At 40.4% G+C, this 19,701-nt stretch overlaps 2 protein-coding genes across 7 annotated transcripts in view; one reads left to right on the top strand and one right to left on the bottom strand.

Annotated features, from left to right (window-relative positions):
* LOC124431311 (neuroligin-1-like) overlaps positions 1 to 19,701 on the bottom strand; it is an 82,010-nt gene continuing 62,309 nt past the window's right edge. For all 4 annotated transcript variants that reach the window (XM_046979054.1, XM_046979055.1, XM_046979052.1 and 1 more), the window contains 2 exons: positions 11,433 to 11,597; positions 1 to 1,758 (listed from right to left, as the gene is read on the bottom strand). In XM_046979054.1, the coding sequence (XP_046835010.1) occupies positions 1,231 to 1,758; positions 11,433 to 11,597 (693 nt within the window). In that variant the 3' untranslated portion in view covers positions 1 to 1,230. The remainder of the gene's footprint in view (positions 1,759 to 11,432; positions 11,598 to 19,701) is intronic.
* LOC124431318 overlaps positions 1,836 to 19,701 on the top strand; it is a 55,447-nt gene continuing 37,581 nt past the window's right edge. The window contains exons 1-2 of one of the 3 annotated variants that reach the window (XR_006943964.1): positions 1,836 to 2,373; positions 3,138 to 3,363. Coding sequence is in view for 1 of the 3 variants with exons in the window: in XM_046979068.1 (XP_046835024.1) it covers positions 2,302 to 2,373; positions 3,138 to 3,363 (298 nt within the window). In the remaining 2 variants the exon portion in view is untranslated. Of the gene's footprint in view, positions 2,374 to 2,488; positions 2,944 to 3,137; positions 3,364 to 19,701 lie in introns of those variants that run through there. The other 2 variants (XM_046979068.1, XR_006943965.1) reach the window with 2 other exon arrangements.

The raw sequence follows: 19,701 nt of genomic DNA, 5'->3' as shown, positions 1-19,701 counted from the left end.
TTATCGCAGAAATACTTTTATTATTATATATATATATATACATATATATATATATATATATATATCCGAAAATCTTATCTCGCGAAGAAACGTCATATATATGATTTTAATCGTATCGTCGATTAACTTTGAGAGCGTTCAATAGTTGGTTACGTTTATAAAATATCATCCTCGCTAGATTATAGATGGATTCTTATTATACTATGTTTAACTCGTTATCTTTGTCATCGCACTCTCGTGTAATAGGTGATAAGCGGCATGTAAGCGCAGAAAATATGTACAAATATCTACACGCAATTGGAAATCTATATAATCATAACGCGTCTAATCCTACAGAGATCTCTACGATTGAAAAATGTACAAACAAAACCGAACCTTTGGATGTGGGCAAATATGTACATACACGTATAATCCTTATTTTCTCATCTTATTTCCCTAACTTTATAAAATATTGTTTCGTTATCATTCGACGAGGCAAAATAACTTTATTTTCTTTTCATTCTTAATATAATTTTCATTGTAAATGCAACATCGTCTTGTCCATTTCCTCGTTGAGAAAATATGTTATATGGATCAGACGGAAAGTAAGTGAAAAAAGAGAAAACAAAAAAAGAAAAAAAACGTCGATAGTACAACAAGGACTCGTATGTCGCGTTTCGTACACGGTTTATATTCCTTCGGTACTCGAAAGGATGGCAAATTCGAGGAAAAATTTTAACTTTTTATCCACGACATCAGACAACCGAGCAAAAATAGAAACTACAAGAATGCTATCGGACGACTTTTCTCAAGGACTACGATCTTCTCCATCGAGAAGGAGGATGCACGTAAGAGACCAAGTTTTTTTCTTTCTCCTTCTCTTCTTCTATTATTTGTCCGCATTGACCTTACGAAATAAAGTTCTCTTCCTGGAGAAAGTTCGAACTCTTGTGTACATACGCGTAGAGGTACTTGCGCTCTCACCACACACGCGCACACGCACACACACACACACGCACACACGCACGCACATGTACGTACATAGCTTCCCATTTACGCGGCGAGATAATAAACAAAACGTAATAGCTAGAAAAAGAAAAAAAGAATGACGATACACGGAGAACGAGGCAAGGATACGTATTTCCTTCTCGAGGCATCCGTCGATAAAAAGACAACGAGTGAACGAACGAACGAACGTAAGAAGAAGAATATAAAGTAGAGGAAAGAAGGCAAAGGTCGAAAGAAAAGTAATCAAGGTTTCCTTTCGCTCGCAGTTTCTTCGAGATCGGGATCCTCGTTGATGATCGAAATATCTCGTATAGAGGGTCTTCTCGTTTTCCAAGCGTCCGGCGGTGCGCTAGGGGTCGTCGTCTTTGTCAATAATTTTGGACCAGACAACGATATGATGATCGCGCCGGTCGGTGCCGTTAATAAAATAGAAAGAACGCAAAGAGTCAGTACCGTGTTCGCGTATTCGACCTGCTCGGCGTTATCCCGATTAACCTCGTCGAGAGTGACCGGTCCTAATGCCGCCTGCACCGTAGCTTTTGCCATCCACGAGAGAGCGATAAAGACTTTTTCTTTCGTATTGAGCTTGCTACGAATTCCTACGAATATCGTCACGATTATCCGAATAACGATACCGGCTATGAGACAACTGATCCCAAGATAGACGGTTTTTCCTTTCAGCTCGGCGATCGATATCTGCGTCCCGGTGATCCCAAAGAGAATCGGCTCGAATATCATCCAGAAGATCTCGAAGGACGTTGCCACGGGATTCTGAAACAGAAGAGAATTCTTCTCAACACGTATTTCAACGCATTCTAACGTATATAGTATAAAGTACGTCATTATTTTAAGGACACCCTGTATAAAACGAGCGATCAAGGAAGAGAATCTCGATCGACCAATCACGAAACGGACGAGTCTATTTCGAGTCGAGCGCCGTTATTACTTCCATAGAAACTACTCTCGTTTAATTTTTTATCCATAGGATATTTCTTTCTTCCGATTTCTTTATTCGTTGAAATCTTGAAGGAGCTACGATTTGGCATTAAGTTCGCGTCATCGAGTCCATATACCCGAACGATCGAGAAAATATAACGAAAGAATCCGAAATGGACGAGTCCATTTTTCTCGTGGTATTATCCGTTGTAAGAGACGCGTCGACGAATCGCGAAGCAGGACTAGACGATCGTCAAGAATTTTCGACCAATCGCGTGCGCCCTTTCGCGCGACTCGTTACGATTCTTCGTCAGTCGATTGTTTCGTTCGTTAAGATTCACTTCGACGATCGGTGCTCCTCTATTAAACGCTCCAATTATGCAGAGAAAATTGATGATATTGCCGACAAATAGCAGCTACGTCCTCTTCTATTCTCGGCCATCGCCTATGGTAAGTCATTTACGTTCGAACTTGCACGTTTTGATACAAAAGACCGTCGTTCTTTCGCTCTCTTTCGAACGTCGTTAATCATAATAGTATAAAATCCTTTTTCTTATGCATGTATATATATTTCCGAACGAATATATTTCCGATATATTCGATCTGATGTATTTTACGATAATTTGTAGGACTAATGAGTAATGACTAGTAACCATAAGCGACCCATGATACGTACATATACAGCCGTGCGTATAGATATAAATGTAGACGCCAGTACGCAAATTGGTCTCGGAAAAAGAAAAGATATCTTCGATCGATCAAAGCTAAGAACGTTCTCTGTCGCTGCTCGTTTGCGAATGGGCCCGTTATCGCGTTCGTACGGTTAAATGTATACATACGTATCTATATATATATATATATAGAAGAAGGAATAGGACAAGGAGAAAGAACGAAGGTTATTTGACTCAAATATAAATACAAACGTTTCTTCTTCGCGTTTATATACATACGTATTACTATCGGTGTCGTATCAGTTGGCAGAGTGCGGCTCGATGGATCGCAAGGATTCCGATCGTAAAAGTATTTGCTTTCTTTTTCTTTAAGTGTACGAGTTGCGTTCGTCTTTTTATTTCCATTCTTTTTGCATGTGTATGCAAATGTGTATAGGATGCTATTTTTTCCTCCTTTATGTATGCGCACTCGTTGAAGTCTCACGCGCATGTTATGCATAAGAGGGCGTAAATTTGCGAGCTAAGGGATATTATCGTTTATAGGGTGCTAATTTGAGAAGACACACGATACGTCGCGTTATTGCGACATTACGGCGCCATGCAGCAGAGGACGTATGTACTACGTTATACGTAGGTACATATCTCGAGGTGAAGAGGGGGTTTATGTTAACGTCGAGTCTGATGAGCATCGTCGACGGTTCGAGAGTATCAAGGTCCTCTCTTCTATTGTTCTCCCCTCGATGCGATCGAGTCACCTGGATGTCACGTGGTGAGTATCATCCTGCCATAATTCTTTATTCGTTTCGTTAACGAACCGATCATCTGAAAATTTGCGCTAATCGATGCCCGAAAATTTTTGATAAAATTACATCGAAAAGTTAACTATAGAAAATTCTTTCAATATTTGATAGATAATAAGCCCGTACGTTTCTCTGCGCTTTTTCGTTATTCTAGATATATATATATATATGTATGTATATATATATATATATGGATACATACGTGTGCGCGCGCGTGTACACAGATGTACACGGTATATGCGGATAAGAATGGAAAAGACGCGCCGGATGCAATGGATAGAATAACATTTAGAAGCGCCAGTGGTTGGATTTATATCCTAGATAGTCATTATGAACCGTTACTCTAGGAACACACGCTATGGTGCTTATAATTAAGTCTGCTCTTGCTCATAACGCCGTCATTTATTCTCTTTCTAGTGCTTCCAAAGAACGGACGCACACATTCAAGAGGACCGTCGATATTATTAATATTTCACCTTGCATATCGTATTACTTAATGAACGTTACGTTTAGCCATTCTTTACTCGTCGTACATCATATTTGTTAATAACTCGACTACGTAACGTTATAGATATTTCGTTCGACCATTATCCCACCTATACAGCGTATAAATCTTCGTTTTAACTGGAATTAAATTTTAAAACGTTTGTTTTTTTTTTTCTTTTTTTTTTTTTTTCTTTTTTATGTTACACGTACAATCATTTCGATACGTTAATATTATGCAATTTATTATAAGATGGTATTAACGCAAGATTTCTAAACTATTTGATTGATTCGGATTAATACATTCGGAAGCAGTCGGTAATTTTGCCCGTATCAGGTACCTATGTATATATATATGCGGTTGGAAAAGTTTACATGTGCCTTGATAGCTTTACGCTTCGAGACACGAAGAGACCAACCAACGTACGCGCTACGATTTAGTCGAATTAGCGTAGAATCGAGTTAAGTTCAAAGTTACGATAATTGCCATTGTCTATGTACCTGTGTACCACATAAAGTATTACGGTAGGCTATTGTTTAGAATGAATCCGATTTTCCGACTTTGCCCGAACGCGAGTTGCGTGCTGCGAACGATTTCCGAGCAGGACGAATCACTGAACTGAAAATAATTATTTTACGATCCGTCGACTTTCGTTTCGTTACGTTTTGTCTCGTCTCGTCCCCGTTAGTTAGTTTCCCGAGCGACACTTTGTCGACCGAGTACGTTGACTTTTAGCAAAAATTCCTCTGGCAAAGCGCACGGAGTACGGTTTATATAGAAATGCAAATATACGAGTACAGCCACCGTTATTCTTCTGACGCGTATTCTTTCACCGTCGAGCTTTCTTTCTTCTCTCGAGGAAAAAGACAAAAACAAGAAGCAGAAGCAGAAGTAGGGGAAGAAGAAGAAGAAGAAGAGGAGAAAGGATAACAAACACGTTTCCGAGCAAAAAACGGCTAGCAGAGTACCATTCGTGGTTGCGATTATCATCCGAATTAGTCTGTCCTGTAAGGATACGTCAAAATTAATGGTGCATACTTATGAGAAAAATTTGACGAGAGAGAAGAGGGGAGGGGGTCGGAGAAACGACGAATAAATTGAGAAATAGAAGATGTAAGCGGACGGGAGGGGGGTCCCGAAGAGAAATGTACCGTCAATCTGGACGTTGCCTGATTTCACGTAATTGAATAGCAGCGTCGCTTATGTACGCGAAAGGTATGCCATTAATTAAGACCAGAGCCAACGGAGTAAGTTAATTAGAGGTTGTCACAGTACTTTCATATCTCAAATCGAAATACGACTCTTGTTCGACTTTTTTCCTTTTTCCACTTTTATTTTTCTATTCGAGAATACCTTCGAACGGTTATAATGCGCAGTCGATCGATCCGTCACACGTTCGATATTTCGCATAATTCGATCGCCGTTCGGGAGTGGCAAATCTAATAGAAGCTTTGTACTGTACCTAATTGCGGTCGAATTTCCGTTTCTTTTTGATAGATCGATGACTCCACTCATCCTTTCTTTCCTTCCTTTCTTCGTTTGCTTCGGTTCACTGCTTGATTATCCAAATCACCCATATTCAAGTTGAAAACTCTTTTCGTTACCCTCCGTTCAAACGCGAATTTATCCTTTGATCAAGAGAAAATACGATTCGCATTCGTTGGAATCGAGTAGAGCTGTCGTACCAATTTGGATTCGTACGTTAAGGTGCGCCTTATTGCACGATCCATCGATAGGGAATAATCAGGAAAATGCCAATCCCGTAATAACAATAAGGGACTTTAAGGAAATGCTAACGTTAATCATCAACGTTGGGTCCAATTGATCCTACGGATGGATATTCTAATGACGATACACGCGCACTCGTTCGCTCGTAATTATTGCTATTAATCTGTCTGAATTATGCAAGAAATACGTTATGCCGAATTTCAACGGCATGGATAATCAAGTTCAAATCGATAATCCAATGAGATAGAATTCGAACCGATAGACGATAATTTGTCTCTTAGAATCTTAGGAACGTTCGAACATATTTCAAGAGCATCGACATGATCGATCAAAGATCAATTCATCTTTTTTTCCCCATTTGATCGTAAGTGCATAGACGTGTATCACATATAGGTATATACTAGTGGCTATTAAAATTTATGGAGATTTGTAACTTTGAAATGCACTCGCTATCCAGCGTCGATTTATTACTTTTTATTATGTTATACTACGTATACACGGCGCTCACGTAGCAAAAACGACCGAGTGAGTATAGACAGATTTTTCGTGCGTCCTGCATTATATGCCGTTTCGATAAATTATCCACCAGTCTCCAGTACGATCTTAAAAAACAAAATCATTTCATTTATATGCAAAGCTAACACTCACTGATATCCACGAAAATTCATTACTTTCTCGGATCGTTCACTCGTGATAATAATTTCCTTTCCCTCTTTAACTTTCATGGATTTATTACACCGACCAATCTACGAAGTAGAGTTATTAAACTCCTCACCTGGTTTTACTCCACTAGCAGCGACCTGGCAATAACGATTTTCAACGAGCGAATTTTTCAAATCAAGAAACATTGATATATACACAGATACATACATACGTACATTTATTCCGGGTCCCCGATGAATATAAATGATAGAATCGCTATTTTTTTCCTACCCATTTTTTCCCTCCTAGATAGACGTAATCAAATTCTGAATGCGATATGAACTTTATATGGTTACTACTTCCGTAGGACAAACTATCTATAATTTCTAGTTCACAGGAGAAACTAAGAGATGTAAAAGAATTTCCGATATTTTTACGCAAGTCTGAAAGATGTCTGCTTCTAAATTTCATTTCAAGATCGTGCGATATAAATGGAAGAAAATTAGGCGCGAGGTGAGAGAGTGTACGTAGATTCGGTAGATACCTAATAAATTGAAATAGGTACTACTGGTAGTACGCCAGTACAGAACGTGTTCGCGTCTTTCCGTTGGCAAGAAAATGTAATTAAAGTAGTTGGAATTAAGAATTATTTCCGTTCAATAGAAAGTACTATCCTGTCTATGTAGTTGGTTGTTAGTGCCGCTGGTTGGAAGGGTCAAAATAAGTGGAAACTACGTCGAAACGAGGAAAATGGACTAATACCGTCGCGTCCTCCATTCGCACGATATTACTCTCAATACGGAAACTAACGTCATAGAGAAGGGAGATTGTAGTAGAGCCCAGCGAAATCAGCTTGTACATGAATCGACGAGCAAGTCCCCTTTTCTAGCCGCTTTTGGCGAGCAAGTAAATGCTAGTAAACTTAGTTGGCCGTATACTCGCGGTGGTACATCGTTGAGTTGTAGGAGGGGATAGGACGCAGAGATGTGACTGTAGAAATGGGGGGGGGGGGGGTGTTAGTCTCTGTTGGGGTGTGTCCCGGTTGTAAGTTGCAACATACCGGTAACTGTTACGACTACCGTCCTTCCTTCTCTTCGTTTCCTGTCACTGCGATGCCTCCTTTCGTTCTCTACATCTCTCTCTCTCTCTCTCTCTCTCTCTCCCCCCCCTCCTTTACACTCCTGCTAAGTGTATTCTCTTTCGTATCCGCCTTTATCAAATCTCGCGGCTGAGACAATTTTCCTTCTACATTTCATTTTTATATTATTATTGTTATTAGTCTCATTATTATTACTATTCTTACCATCTCTTTTTATTAGTCCCTTTCTGCTAGATCAGGGAAAGTCGTTTGCACGACTTTTCTCTCTCTCTCTCTCTCTCTCTCTCCCCTGTTTCTTCCTTTTTAACCTTCCGATAATTTTTTCTCTTTTTCTTGAAACTTTCGGACCTCCTTGGCGGATATTCTTTTACCGTCGGAAAAGTGCTTCCTTCGAGAGTTTGCCGAGTCTTCTTATTACCTTTAAAGCTAACAAGGATAATATCGTAACTCGCGTAACAGTACTTATTACAAATTATCCTAGCCTAGAGTTGAATATAGCAGAACTTGGTGTTATTCGTTCGTGCGGTCGCATTACGTAAATTTTACTGGCACGTTACGTTATATAGCTATAATACGGGATATTTCAAAAGGACTATAATATTATTAATCGTGCGAGTAGGAAGAAGGAAAGAATTACGTGGATCGAAACGTCTGTAGTGAAAAGTTTTGAAGTAAAATCAGCTCGCATATTTCGTCACGATTGAAAACTTACTTTTAACGCCGTGTTCTGCTATTATTCGAAGAAGAACGCGAAAGATTTTCCATTCTCACTTCTCTCGAAGAGGGTGAATCCTGCTCGAGAAAATTATCATAAAGTTTCCATCTCGCCTTCTTGAAAAAGATTTAAGGTATTCTCTTTTATTCGTTCTATCGATTCGAGAGGAATCCGATATACCGGATTTCCGCACTTCCTTTCTCCAAGTAAGGTATGTATGCGCCGATAATTAGATACGAATATGGCCAAATACACCTATAACCATAATCGTCGACTATATATATATATATATATATATATATATATATATATATATATATATATATATATATATATATATTTATGCATGTATGTATGTATGTATGTATTATTCTCTTCCCATTGAACTAGAACTTGGACCGAGCGTATTAAGCTTATATCATCTAGATACGTCAAAGTACGAAAAGGTAAATCGAGAATGGCTTAAAGCATACAAGAAATACTTGATCACACAAACCAAATTTTATCTAAGGTTGTTCATTACAGACATAATCGAGTGTTTCAAGAGAGCCATTCATTCTGCTTTGCGTAGTGATTTCGGTCCAGTCGATTTTAAATTATTCAAAATACGTTTATCGGTCGATGTCGCGTTTGTTTGTATCCTAAAAAATGACAAATATCTACACGGGTAGAATTTTTATAGAAATTGTTGGAATCATCGATTACTAGGAGAATCGCGTTTTATCGCGTCCTATCGTCTCACCCACACGACGAAGCCAGTGAAACGTATGCGATCGAGCTTGTAGCGTGCGCTAAACTCTAATTAAATCCGCCGGTCGGTATGACTAGAGGGTACATCATTGAGTTTTCCGGGAAATTTAGCCGGATTATGTCTGCCATTCCTGTTCGAGAAACCCTTTCTCGACCACTTCGATAACTGCTTTTCCATGTAAAAATGTTGAAAGGAGAAGCTCGAGAATCGATATCGTGTTCGGATAATTTTCGTTCGAACATTGTCTTTCGTTCGTGTTGCTAGAGAGAGATGGTAGTAAGAACGCTCGACAGAATGTTCTCGGATCGTTCGTACCTACGTAAGCAGGATAAAATTGAGTGCGTTGAAAGTGAAGTCTACTCAAAGGGAGTAAAAAGGAAAATGTATCCTCTCTCTCTCTCTCTCTGTCTCTATCTCTAGTTTCCCTTTGTCCGTCCCTCTCAGTATCGATTCAATCGGAACGAATTTAACGAGAAGCTCGTTAAGAAAACGAGCACGTTTTTAGTTTAATGGAAAATTCGTTGGTCAAGGAAAAATCTTGGATTCGTTTGTATCTTTTTGCTGGTCAAACTCTCTATGGTGATTTTCTCGTCAAATATTTGGACTCGCGGTTAATTCTTCGAGTAGCTATCTCGTTTTATAGAATATACGTGGATGGTACTACAACGGCATGTACTCTAACGAAACTTGTTTAAACGTATCTACATATCTTAATCCATAGACACGCACGCATTTGAGTTTAATCGCGATTTCATCTCAGAGCAAAGACTTGGAGTATGCGAATGTGGCTGATGGAAAGGGTACTGGCAAATACAGGGTACGTCCCACGTACACGTGAACCGTATTCCGTATTTCCATATTTCCATATTCCAATATTGGGGAAGCGTTGATAACGCATAACTGCTGTCGCGGTTACATCAAAATGCAGTAGCGCGACGAGATTTGTGTGTATAACCGGTGCGCGCTAAGTCAAGAACGAAATATTTACGAGTGATAAAATGGGACTCGAACGATTTTAATCCATTGATTAGTCCGTCTTTGCCTTTCGTTCGATTACTTTGCGATAACGGTCGAGTCTCTTCAATCTTGAAACCAAGAGAGGAATTCGTAAAGCTAAACTTTTTCCCCAGGAGAATGTCAAGGCGTTTCTTTCAACGCGAAGAAGTTTGTTCAACTTGATTTTTCCTCCCCAAAAATGCTTCTTCCCGTCCAAACTCGATCGCATAAGCATGAAACATTCGGACGTCGAAACGCACTGTTCTCGCCTACAAACTAAAATCATATTCCAATATCGAAATACATTGATTGCACACTGGCGTCAAGCGATACGTGCTGCCTTCGGATCTATAGGATTTATAGGACATAGATAGAAAACGATATAGAGAACGATAGCTAGCCAACTACGATTTTTCCTTCTTCGGCGAGTTTAGCAAAATGTCCTTCTTTAATGCCACGAACTAACGACCAATCGTTAGCTCATTTAACGTTCAAAGTATCTGATTAACTCAAATTTTCTCCGTTAAAATGTGCTTTTCGAAAGTCATAATTAATGACTCGCGTCTGATATATAATGAAAGAAGATCGTTGTAATAATATTATAATATTATAATAGAAAAGACTGTGCGTGCTCGCGTCGCACGGATTTACATGCATACGCGTCGCTCGTACGTTCGAATACGTGCCGGGTCGAGAACGTTACTGCTATACGATAAAAAGATCCTCCAAAAGAATTTAGAATCATAAGACACGATTCTTTGAATATTTCAACAAATTGAGGAAAATCCTAATTTCTAGTTTCAAACATTAAACGATATCATTGGGAATTAAATAGGATGATAAATAGTTGGAGCGTATAATTAGCTTTTTGTTGCGGCAAAAGTTCGTGTCAGCTTGATCAACAAATTAGAATTGAACGCGCAAAACTAAACTTCGATTTGGCTACGCATCGATAAAATTCCGTATAGCGAATGGAACGAAACACCGATCGATGCGAAAGGACGCGTAAATTAATTTTCCACGAATGCAGAGGAAAAAAGAATATTGGAAAGGCGGCGCGTCGTTAAAGGAGGACCGGGGATAACGAACTATACACAGGATATACATATATGAATACAGGCGAATAGTATAGTGCTCCCATCCTTCTTGATAATAGTGGAAAGAAGAGGAAAGAGAATAATTTATCGAGCATTTTATGTGGTAATGAACGGAAATGAAAAGCGCGCGCGCTTCGTTTCAGAGAGCGCGATATTTCATTTCGTAACGAAGCAGAAAAATGATCGTTTAACATTTCCACTTGGCGTCGATTAGGGGGAGAGAGAAAAAAAGGGCATGACGGTGGTCACGGGTGTTCGTGTTCGGCCTTTTTTCATTCGTCCTACTTTTTCTTTTTTCTTTTTTTTCTTTTTTTTCCATTCGAATCATTAGACTCGTGTCGCATTAAGCGAACGGAATACGAGCTATACTTGCAGTAAGTTAATGGCATTTAGTCAGTGACAACCCTCTCGACTCGAGTTTTCCCTTTCCATAGGTCGTCGTAAGTGATCCCGTTCTACTTCCCCTTTCTATTTCATAGAGATACGTCGTCGTGCGATATAATTGTAAGACGTGCGGGGTACTTACGTCGTCCACTTCCCAACCGTCCTTTTGCCAAAAGTAACAGCTGACGAAGGCTGCGGCAACTACGGCAAGAGGTCCAGCACCACCGAGCTCGATAGCTTCGCTTCCAAAGACCGCGACCATTCCACCTCCTAATAGCATCAATACCCTTAAGGGCACCATGAAGGGCTGCAACGAGTTAAATCGAAGAATCGCTTTAATATTAAAAGATTGACGAAAGATGGATGATTGGGCGATCTTGGGACGTAATAATAACCATAGTAGGACAAACCGCATCGACGTATCTATGCACACGATGGACGCCGTTAATAGGTACTTTACAGGGCGTCGCTTCTCATAAGCTCGTTGTCGCACAGGAGGAAATGGATAGCAACCGTTGCATGTATACGATGTATAACGTCGAAAAGGGAAGGAGGAGGAGGAGGAGGAGGAGATGGTGGTGGTGGGCAAGGGGATGAAGTTGACGAGAGAGGTGGCGAGGTCTGGGTGGTACTGGTGGCTTTGCATATGCGGTCCGTACATACGGGAGGAACTACGGATCGATGACGAGCTCGAGAAACTTTGAAGCACGTGTGTGCAGAGGGAGAGACGAGCAAACACTATTCCAACGTCCTAGCCTACCGTGAAATATGAATGAAGAGAAATTTTCTTTCCTGTCTCTTTGTAGAACCACCGCGTTCTTAGCTATTTCATTCTTCCTTGCTCGATCTCGCTCGCTGCTCCTCTATCTATCTCCTTCCCTCTGTCGTTACGCTTTCATACGTTTCCCTCTATATATTTGCTGCTTCGTTGCGAAAGACTACCGAAAGAATACGATCTCGGTAATTTTGAATTTTTCAGCTCGTTTTAACGAAACTCGTTCGATCCTCCTTCTTCCCTTGGCGAGAAACAAAGGGTACGATTTTAAAGGGTTGCGCTTTTTCAAAGGAATTGGACCGATCTTTAGTTCCTTTTTATTATATCAAACGTTTCGTCTCTCGGTAAAACGATCGTCAAAGACGCGTGAGAACACGATAGAGGTCTCTCTCAAGGCTATCGATTTTTTCTTTCGATTTCGTCGACTCTTTAATTTCGTTCGATTACATATTTATCTTGACCTTTGACAAATCGATATCCTCTTTTCTCTCTCTCTCTCTCTCTCTCTCTCTCTCTCTCTCTCTCTCTCTCTCTCTCTCTCTCTCTCTCGTTTCTTCACCTACTGAACCGTTTGAAATCCTACCTCATTTCCGTGGACGATTGTTTCCTTTATCCAAGTTCAGTTTTCTTTAACGAGCGAGCCATTGGGAACGTGTATATACGGACAAAATATCGAATCGATATAATCGATCTTTTTCGAGAGAAATCAGGTACATTACACATATCATTTTTACGGACAAAAATATAAAGTTTAGCCTTAGAGTTCTGTCAGTTTTATGTAAAACATTTTTCTTTAGGAATTTAAAAATAATTGTGCGCTAAGCAGGCAGAGAACTTTTCGGTAGACTTAACATTTAAATGAACAAGATTACTCGAGAGGTACAGTGCGGAAATATTTGTAAAACTGCGTTCAGAATGGTCGTATACCATGATAGTATAATGGAGTCGGATTTACGTATACCTGCTGACGCTTTTTTCCCTCCAAGAATTCGAAAAAAAGAACAGAAAATGAAAAAAGCTACGGGGAAAGAAATTCTCGTCGGAGTTATTTTTCGCCTCGTGCATTCAACTCACGCTCGGTGTTATGAAATTTTGGTGGTACGGGGAGAGAGAGAGAGAGAGAGAGAGAGAGAGAGAGAGAGAGAGCGGGTGTGAGAGAAACTAAAGATTCCATCGATAAAAGAAGTACGCGGTATCCCGCTAGACTCTCGTGAATGCGTCGGGATATTGCCGTAAGTCGAGGAATATTGCGTTTCCGCGACACCCATCTTCTTCTTCGCCGTTCCTTTCCCTCTCTTTCTCTCGTTTTATCGATCATTTCAAATACAGACGCGAACACGGACACGCAGATGCGTACGTGTGCGAGAGACCAATATACTTCCGGAAAAGGAAAGAGAGAAAAAAAAGAAACATCTCCTCGTCGTGCCATCGTACAAAGGGCCTATAACGAGCTCAAGTTTCTTTCTAAGGAATAAGATGAAGTTGTCCATTAAAGAGGTTCCCTCGCGTTAAATACCCCGTGAACTTTTTCGATTTGACGATGTCGCTTAATACGTACATGTGTATAGTTTATCTTATTTACTCCTCAAAGACATTGGACAAGGACATTAATCCTCCGGTTTTATAAAAGGAGGGCTTTACTCCTCGAGAATGGATAATTTATATCTCACGGCCTTCGAAAATATTTGCAATATGCATGAAACATGAGAGCGAGCAAGGTACAAAGATGTTTCATATATGTATGCCCGTATCCGTAGTACATTCGATATGTATCGTAGGAGATGCTGCCAAGAGGAACGACGAATATGATTTAAGATATACTTTTTTATCAGCTAGGAGACGAGCTCTTTGCTTTATGATAAATAGAGGTGTCGGAGATGCGATCTTTCATTGGATAGGACCAAGAACGTTCGCTCGTTGTCATTCGAGAAAGCTCTCAGTTTTCAACGCGGGTCGTAACTTTCGCTTTGATTCGAAGAAACCTCGAAATCCCTCTGTAATACTCTTGAATGTTTGTTTTTCTTATCTCTCGCAACGGAAGTGTCTTCTTGCCGATTCCAGGAGGATTCAATTTCACATGTATCACAGAATTCGTGAATACGATATTTCTTTGGTCCTGGGAGGGGAAAGAGAGAGAGAGGGAGAGAGAGAGAGATACATACATTCCCACTAGGTATCCAATTTTCTATCGTACCAACGAACGTACCAATCGAGGTTTTATTGTCGTCGCAAAAAACTCGTGGCTGGAAAAACGCAAAGTGGAAACACGAAAGAAAATCGTTATAGGATGTGCGCTCTGGATGCGCCAAAGTGTTGTTGTACCACCGTGCTACCGCATATATATATATATATATATATATATCATCGTTCTCTTTCCTTTTGTCTCTTTGTTATTCGTATTTTTTCATAAAAGGTTAACCACATTAGCTTTCCGCATGGAGGATTTATCTCGGACGATCTTTTTCAGGAAACTAAACGAGCTACGATCTCGAATTCATCGTGTTAGCAAGTATTTAGCATTATCTTGAAAATCGTAGACTTTGTAACACTCAAAATAAACATTCAAAATTTAAATCTCGTTCGGACAAGTTTTCAGGGCGGAGATCAGTTTCCCAAAGCCACGAAACGACGTGTCCTCGGATAAAAATTAACGTTTTACTTTTCTCCAAGGGTTTCTCGTAAAAGCACAATATTATCATAAAATAATACGATAGTAAATTTGCAAACAATTCTGCCCGCAAACTTTCAACATAAGCCACTTGTCCTCGTTCTCCGTCCAACGAAACTTTCTAAGAGCGTCCTTCAATAAACTCGAAACAGGTGGTATTAAAGGGTAGCGGAACACAAAGCCTGCGTATAATCCTCGTATTTTCGAGGGAACTCAAACATGCGGTATTTCGACTATTTCTCCGAGTCGTCCTCGGCGAACGATTAAAAATCGTCGCGAGTTAAAGAGGGGGACAGAGAGAGAGAGAGAAAGAAAGAATTCCAAACTCTTGGGTAGGATCTAAAGGATAACGATATAGGGCGGAGCATACGATAATTGGCGTAATCGTGAGAAATTCCAGACGGTCTCTTGGTAGCCCGGTAACGAATGTAGGTAACGACGCTGGTTACGCGGCTAAGTATCTCTTACGTTGTAATTCGTAAAGTCGTAGAAAGATAATTGAAATTGGCGACGTCTAATGTACGTGAGAGAAAAGGAAGAAAAGGATGCGGTTAGATTTGTTGGGACGATGTAGGGAGGCAATGCAGGTGCCAATGCGGCAACCAAGTTCTGACCGAATCCGTACACAAACATTTAATTCGCCCAAATCGATAGGCGTCGTCGGCGCCTTCGCCATCGCCGCGACTACGAAACTTTGCAACTTTCGACGCAGGCATTGAATTTCAAATTCGTTGCAATCGATATTTCGAAAACGGATGAACGTCCTACGTTTCTCCGTGTACTTATTTTCGTCTATCCTTTTCTTTCCGCGTCGCGTCCATGTATGCGCGACGTGATCGCAATAAGAAACAAAAAATTTGTCCTTTAAGCAGGCGTTGCTTCGACTTTCTAACTCAATTCGTAACTCATGTTCCCTGGCTTTTCGTATTTGGGATTCGATCTCTCGGAGCTTTTCAAAGGCGAGGTCGCAAAGATTTAGATTTTTCCTCGAAGTCGATCCTTCCTTCGTCTTGAGACTCTTCTCCTTCAAAAGCGTACACGAATCTTTTACCTTCTCTCGCGCAACTTCGATTATCTCACTTTTCTGGAGATTTATCGAAGATTAAAATATACCCGATAGATAGTTACTTGCTTTTTCTCGAATGACTTTTTTTTAACGTGTCGTCGGTAACGATCACGTTTCCGTAACGCGTCACAGATTATTACGACCAGATGTCAGGCGAAAAAGTAAATATGTAAATGTTTGCTTTTTCACGCGACATCCGAGCACAGAGCGAGAGAGAAGAGTTCGGTTCGAGCATCGTAGAGCAAATATATTCTTCGTTGGCTTCTTCATTATCGTAGCAGGCTGCAACTCTCGCAAAATGAACTGCTTCATAGACCGGCGTTGCTGCATTCGCAGTTAGCTCCGCTCTTATGAAAGCACGACGGATTGTTGGATGGCTATCGACGTAATTCGTCTCTTCGCTTCTTTACGAGCCATCCTCCTCTCTCTCTCTCTCTCTCTCTCTCTCTCTCTCTCTCTCTCTCTATCTCATTTTCGTAATTTGCAATTCATGAGAGTGGAACGACACTTTTCTTTACGCTATTTTTCGTCTCGTTTACTCGGAAAAGAAACAAAATTCGCATTCTCTGTCCTTTGCCTCTCGTTTAAAAAGATCTACGAGAAGAGAAATCCAATTTTCGGAGCTCTTACTTTTATAACGTTCGATAGTAGGACGTTGCTTTGGAATAATAGTTAAATGTCACACATGTATGTACATGTATGTACCTTTGTGCGCGAAGAATGAGAAATATTCGTGAGACACTTGGTGAGTCCGTAAATACGTAGGTATACATGTACATACACGTATCCGCGTGCATGCGATCGATATTTGTCCGTCCGGATGTCGAGAGATAATGCCTTTCGTGACGTATAGCGTATTTACATTAATATGGAAATTGGCTAAACATTATGCTATATCGAGAATATCCTCTCGTATATATTCAGGCGTACGCATTTGATAGGACGTGTACGATGGATACAACTTATTTTTACAAACGTCATTGATCGTTTCATCGAGTATTTTAATGCATGGCAAATATTGAAAAAGTTCATCGATTTGGAATGAATGGATGCATCGAGGAAGAAAAAAAGAAGGAGATTGAAAATAAATAAACATATCTATAGTAAAAACGTTGCCGTCTAACTAACGGACGGTCGACCGATCGAATTGCATGTAAACACTCGCATTGATAGCCATTCATCACATTTTTTTCTTCCCGCTATGCTACGTACATAGAATTCTGCCCGCCCCCCCCCCTCTCTCTCTCTCTCTCGCATTCGTGGTGCACACCTGCTCGACACGAGACAGTGGATGGTTGATAAACGATCTGGGTCGCGTCCACCGCATTCGAAATTTACGGAAACAAATGAATTCGATAGGCTCTCGAAAACCTTTTTGAGTTTGACGTAATAAAAATCGAGCATTTATTGCGATATACCGACTGATAGCAGTCAAATTCGTACAAAGGCGAATAACAATTGTAGGGTTATAAGGTGACTTCTTTGATAGTATTAAAAAATTCGAACGATTCGAATTTTTATGTAAATTAATCCAAACGAAATATCGACCTTACTCACAGTTTTTGTTTTGAAATGAAAAAAAGTCAACGTTATAAAATTCCTCTTACGAGCATATTCGTTTGTACACAACGATGAGTCACGTTCCGTTCTTGTTTCGTTTCGTTTTTTTGTTCTGTTTTTTTGTTTTGTTTCGTTTTGTTTTTGTTTTTTTTTTTTTTTTTTTTCTATTTTTTTCCTTTTCGTTACGTTATGCCAGCTTACAGGCACGTTCGAACGTCATCGAAGGGAAGCTTACTAAGCCATTGATAAATAACAATATTCTCTTCTTTTAACGCGCGACGATCTTGTCGACCCGTCGGCGGTATTTATTCCGCGATACTAGAGCCAAAGAATCGAATCTTTTTTCAAGTAAGCCGCTTTATTTGTCATTGTCGAAGAGCACGTTCCCGATTTTATTAGCTCATTATTTTATGGTAACTGTGATCTCTCAACGTCAAGCGTATTACATTGTACATAAGAGAACGATTTTTCATCTTTTGTATCATTGTTTTTAATATCGTTCTTTACCGCGTTAATGGAAGATAGCTCTTTCAAAGAAATCGAGGAAAATTGATCTCAACTGTGAAAGGAATATTAAAATTGTATAGCGTCTCTCGTTAACTCGCAATAAATAATTTCAAGGAATATCAAATACTCTTGACGCTTGTATCTCCAATGTATACGCGAGAGGAAGACCAATAGAGAAGAGAAGGAAGACGACCTGTCTCTGGGAATTGCGTTTCTTTTTTCATTTTTGTTCTCCTTTTTTATTTTGATGGAAAAGAAACGCGTTAAAACGTCTGTTTTAGGACGAAGGAACGGGTGAGTGAAATCTTATATCGTAGAAGCCGAGATAGGCGTTCTCGTAGGAACGCGTATTTCGCGGGTCGATGCACTTTGCACGTAGCTCGCCGCTATTGCATCTGGGATACATACAAAGAAGAATCCTGACTCGCGAGGATGCACTGGGATAATATAGGTATTGTATACCTACTTTCTCTCTCCCTCTCCTCGATCGACCCACTATCCTGCTTTTCTCTCTCTCTCTCTCTCTCTCTCTCTCTCTCTCTTTCTTTTTATTCGCATCTTTTCGTTTCGCCTTCTCCGCGTTTCGTTGTTATTCGAATGGGCCACGAATTAGCTATCGGCAAAAAATAAATCATACTCGGAATAAACGGATACTTTGCCAACGAAACGAGTCGACCGCTCGAATCGATATAGAGCTAGGTAAACGCATACGTATCTATGGCTAACCTCCAACGCGAAATTCGTATCGTAAATTCGATGGCGCGCGTAGATTAAATCGTATATTAAGCCGAAGAAATCGTTATGCGATTTACTCCGGAGAGCTTGGCGATTTACGGTGAGCTCGCAGTATATTTAGATTTCAAGAATATAAACTCATCGTCACCGTCACCTTCCCTTCGTCGCTCCTCTCGCTTCTAAGGAGAAACCGAAGTAGATTTATCCGACGAAAGTGGATTTATCCGATTCCGTGCGAGAGATCCAGATTTGTAAGCAGCTGCGAGGATGCATATAGGGAGGAGGCCAGAGGGGTGGACGACCGACCCTCTCGTTTGACCTACTGTCCTGTTTTGCGCGTATTTTCTCTTTCGAGTTACGTACGTTTGCGCGCGCGAACGTGCACCGACACAACACGTATATAGTATATATTATAGAGAGTATATACGTATACCGGGTGACTCGCTTAACGCCCATACCTGAATTACCCACGGTTCCGGTCGTTAGAGATAAGGAGAACTCTCGAGAACGCGATACGATGTACGATATAAGTTATAATTTATGTAATCGCTATGCATGCATGCCTCTTTAGTCCCTTCTCTCTATATTCCGTAAGAAGGAGAGGATATTTTAAGGATAAAAACTAGAGACACGATTCACCCTTTATATCGTGCGACACGACTAGATCTAGACTTGTCCTCGAAAGCTTCTCGCGCGACTAGAATTTGCGTATCGTTTTGCGAGATCGTCGAGAATCCGTACGAAACTGGCCATTCCCGTTGCCTAGTTTATCGGATTGGTGGTTCAAGGCAAAATTTGTATAAACTTGAATTCAATGTGTGTATGCGAGAAGCGTACTCGAAGAACGCAATTGTGGTTGAATATCCCTTGGCAACTCGACCTACAAGTCCCTCTCTCTCTCTCTCTCTCTCGCACCAAGTAAAAGTTCGTTCCGTTTTCAAAATCGCCTCGGTTTATTCTTCGTCCTCTCCTTTTCCCTGCTTTTTTAACCTTAAAGTTTTTAATCGCACTGGCCGTGCCACTTTAGCCGTCGCCTCGTGCTCTCCGCTTCGCTCTCCCTTTTCGCTTACTTCGCGTTTTTTTTTTCACGAGTATCACGA

This window comes from Vespa crabro, chromosome 21 (assembly GCF_910589235.1).
Source record: "Vespa crabro chromosome 21, iyVesCrab1.2, whole genome shotgun sequence".
NCBI classification, from domain to species: domain Eukaryota; kingdom Metazoa; phylum Arthropoda; class Insecta; order Hymenoptera; family Vespidae; genus Vespa; species Vespa crabro.
The sequence above is the reverse complement of the archived record's forward strand: the minus strand, read 5'-3'. Positions and strand labels throughout refer to the sequence as shown.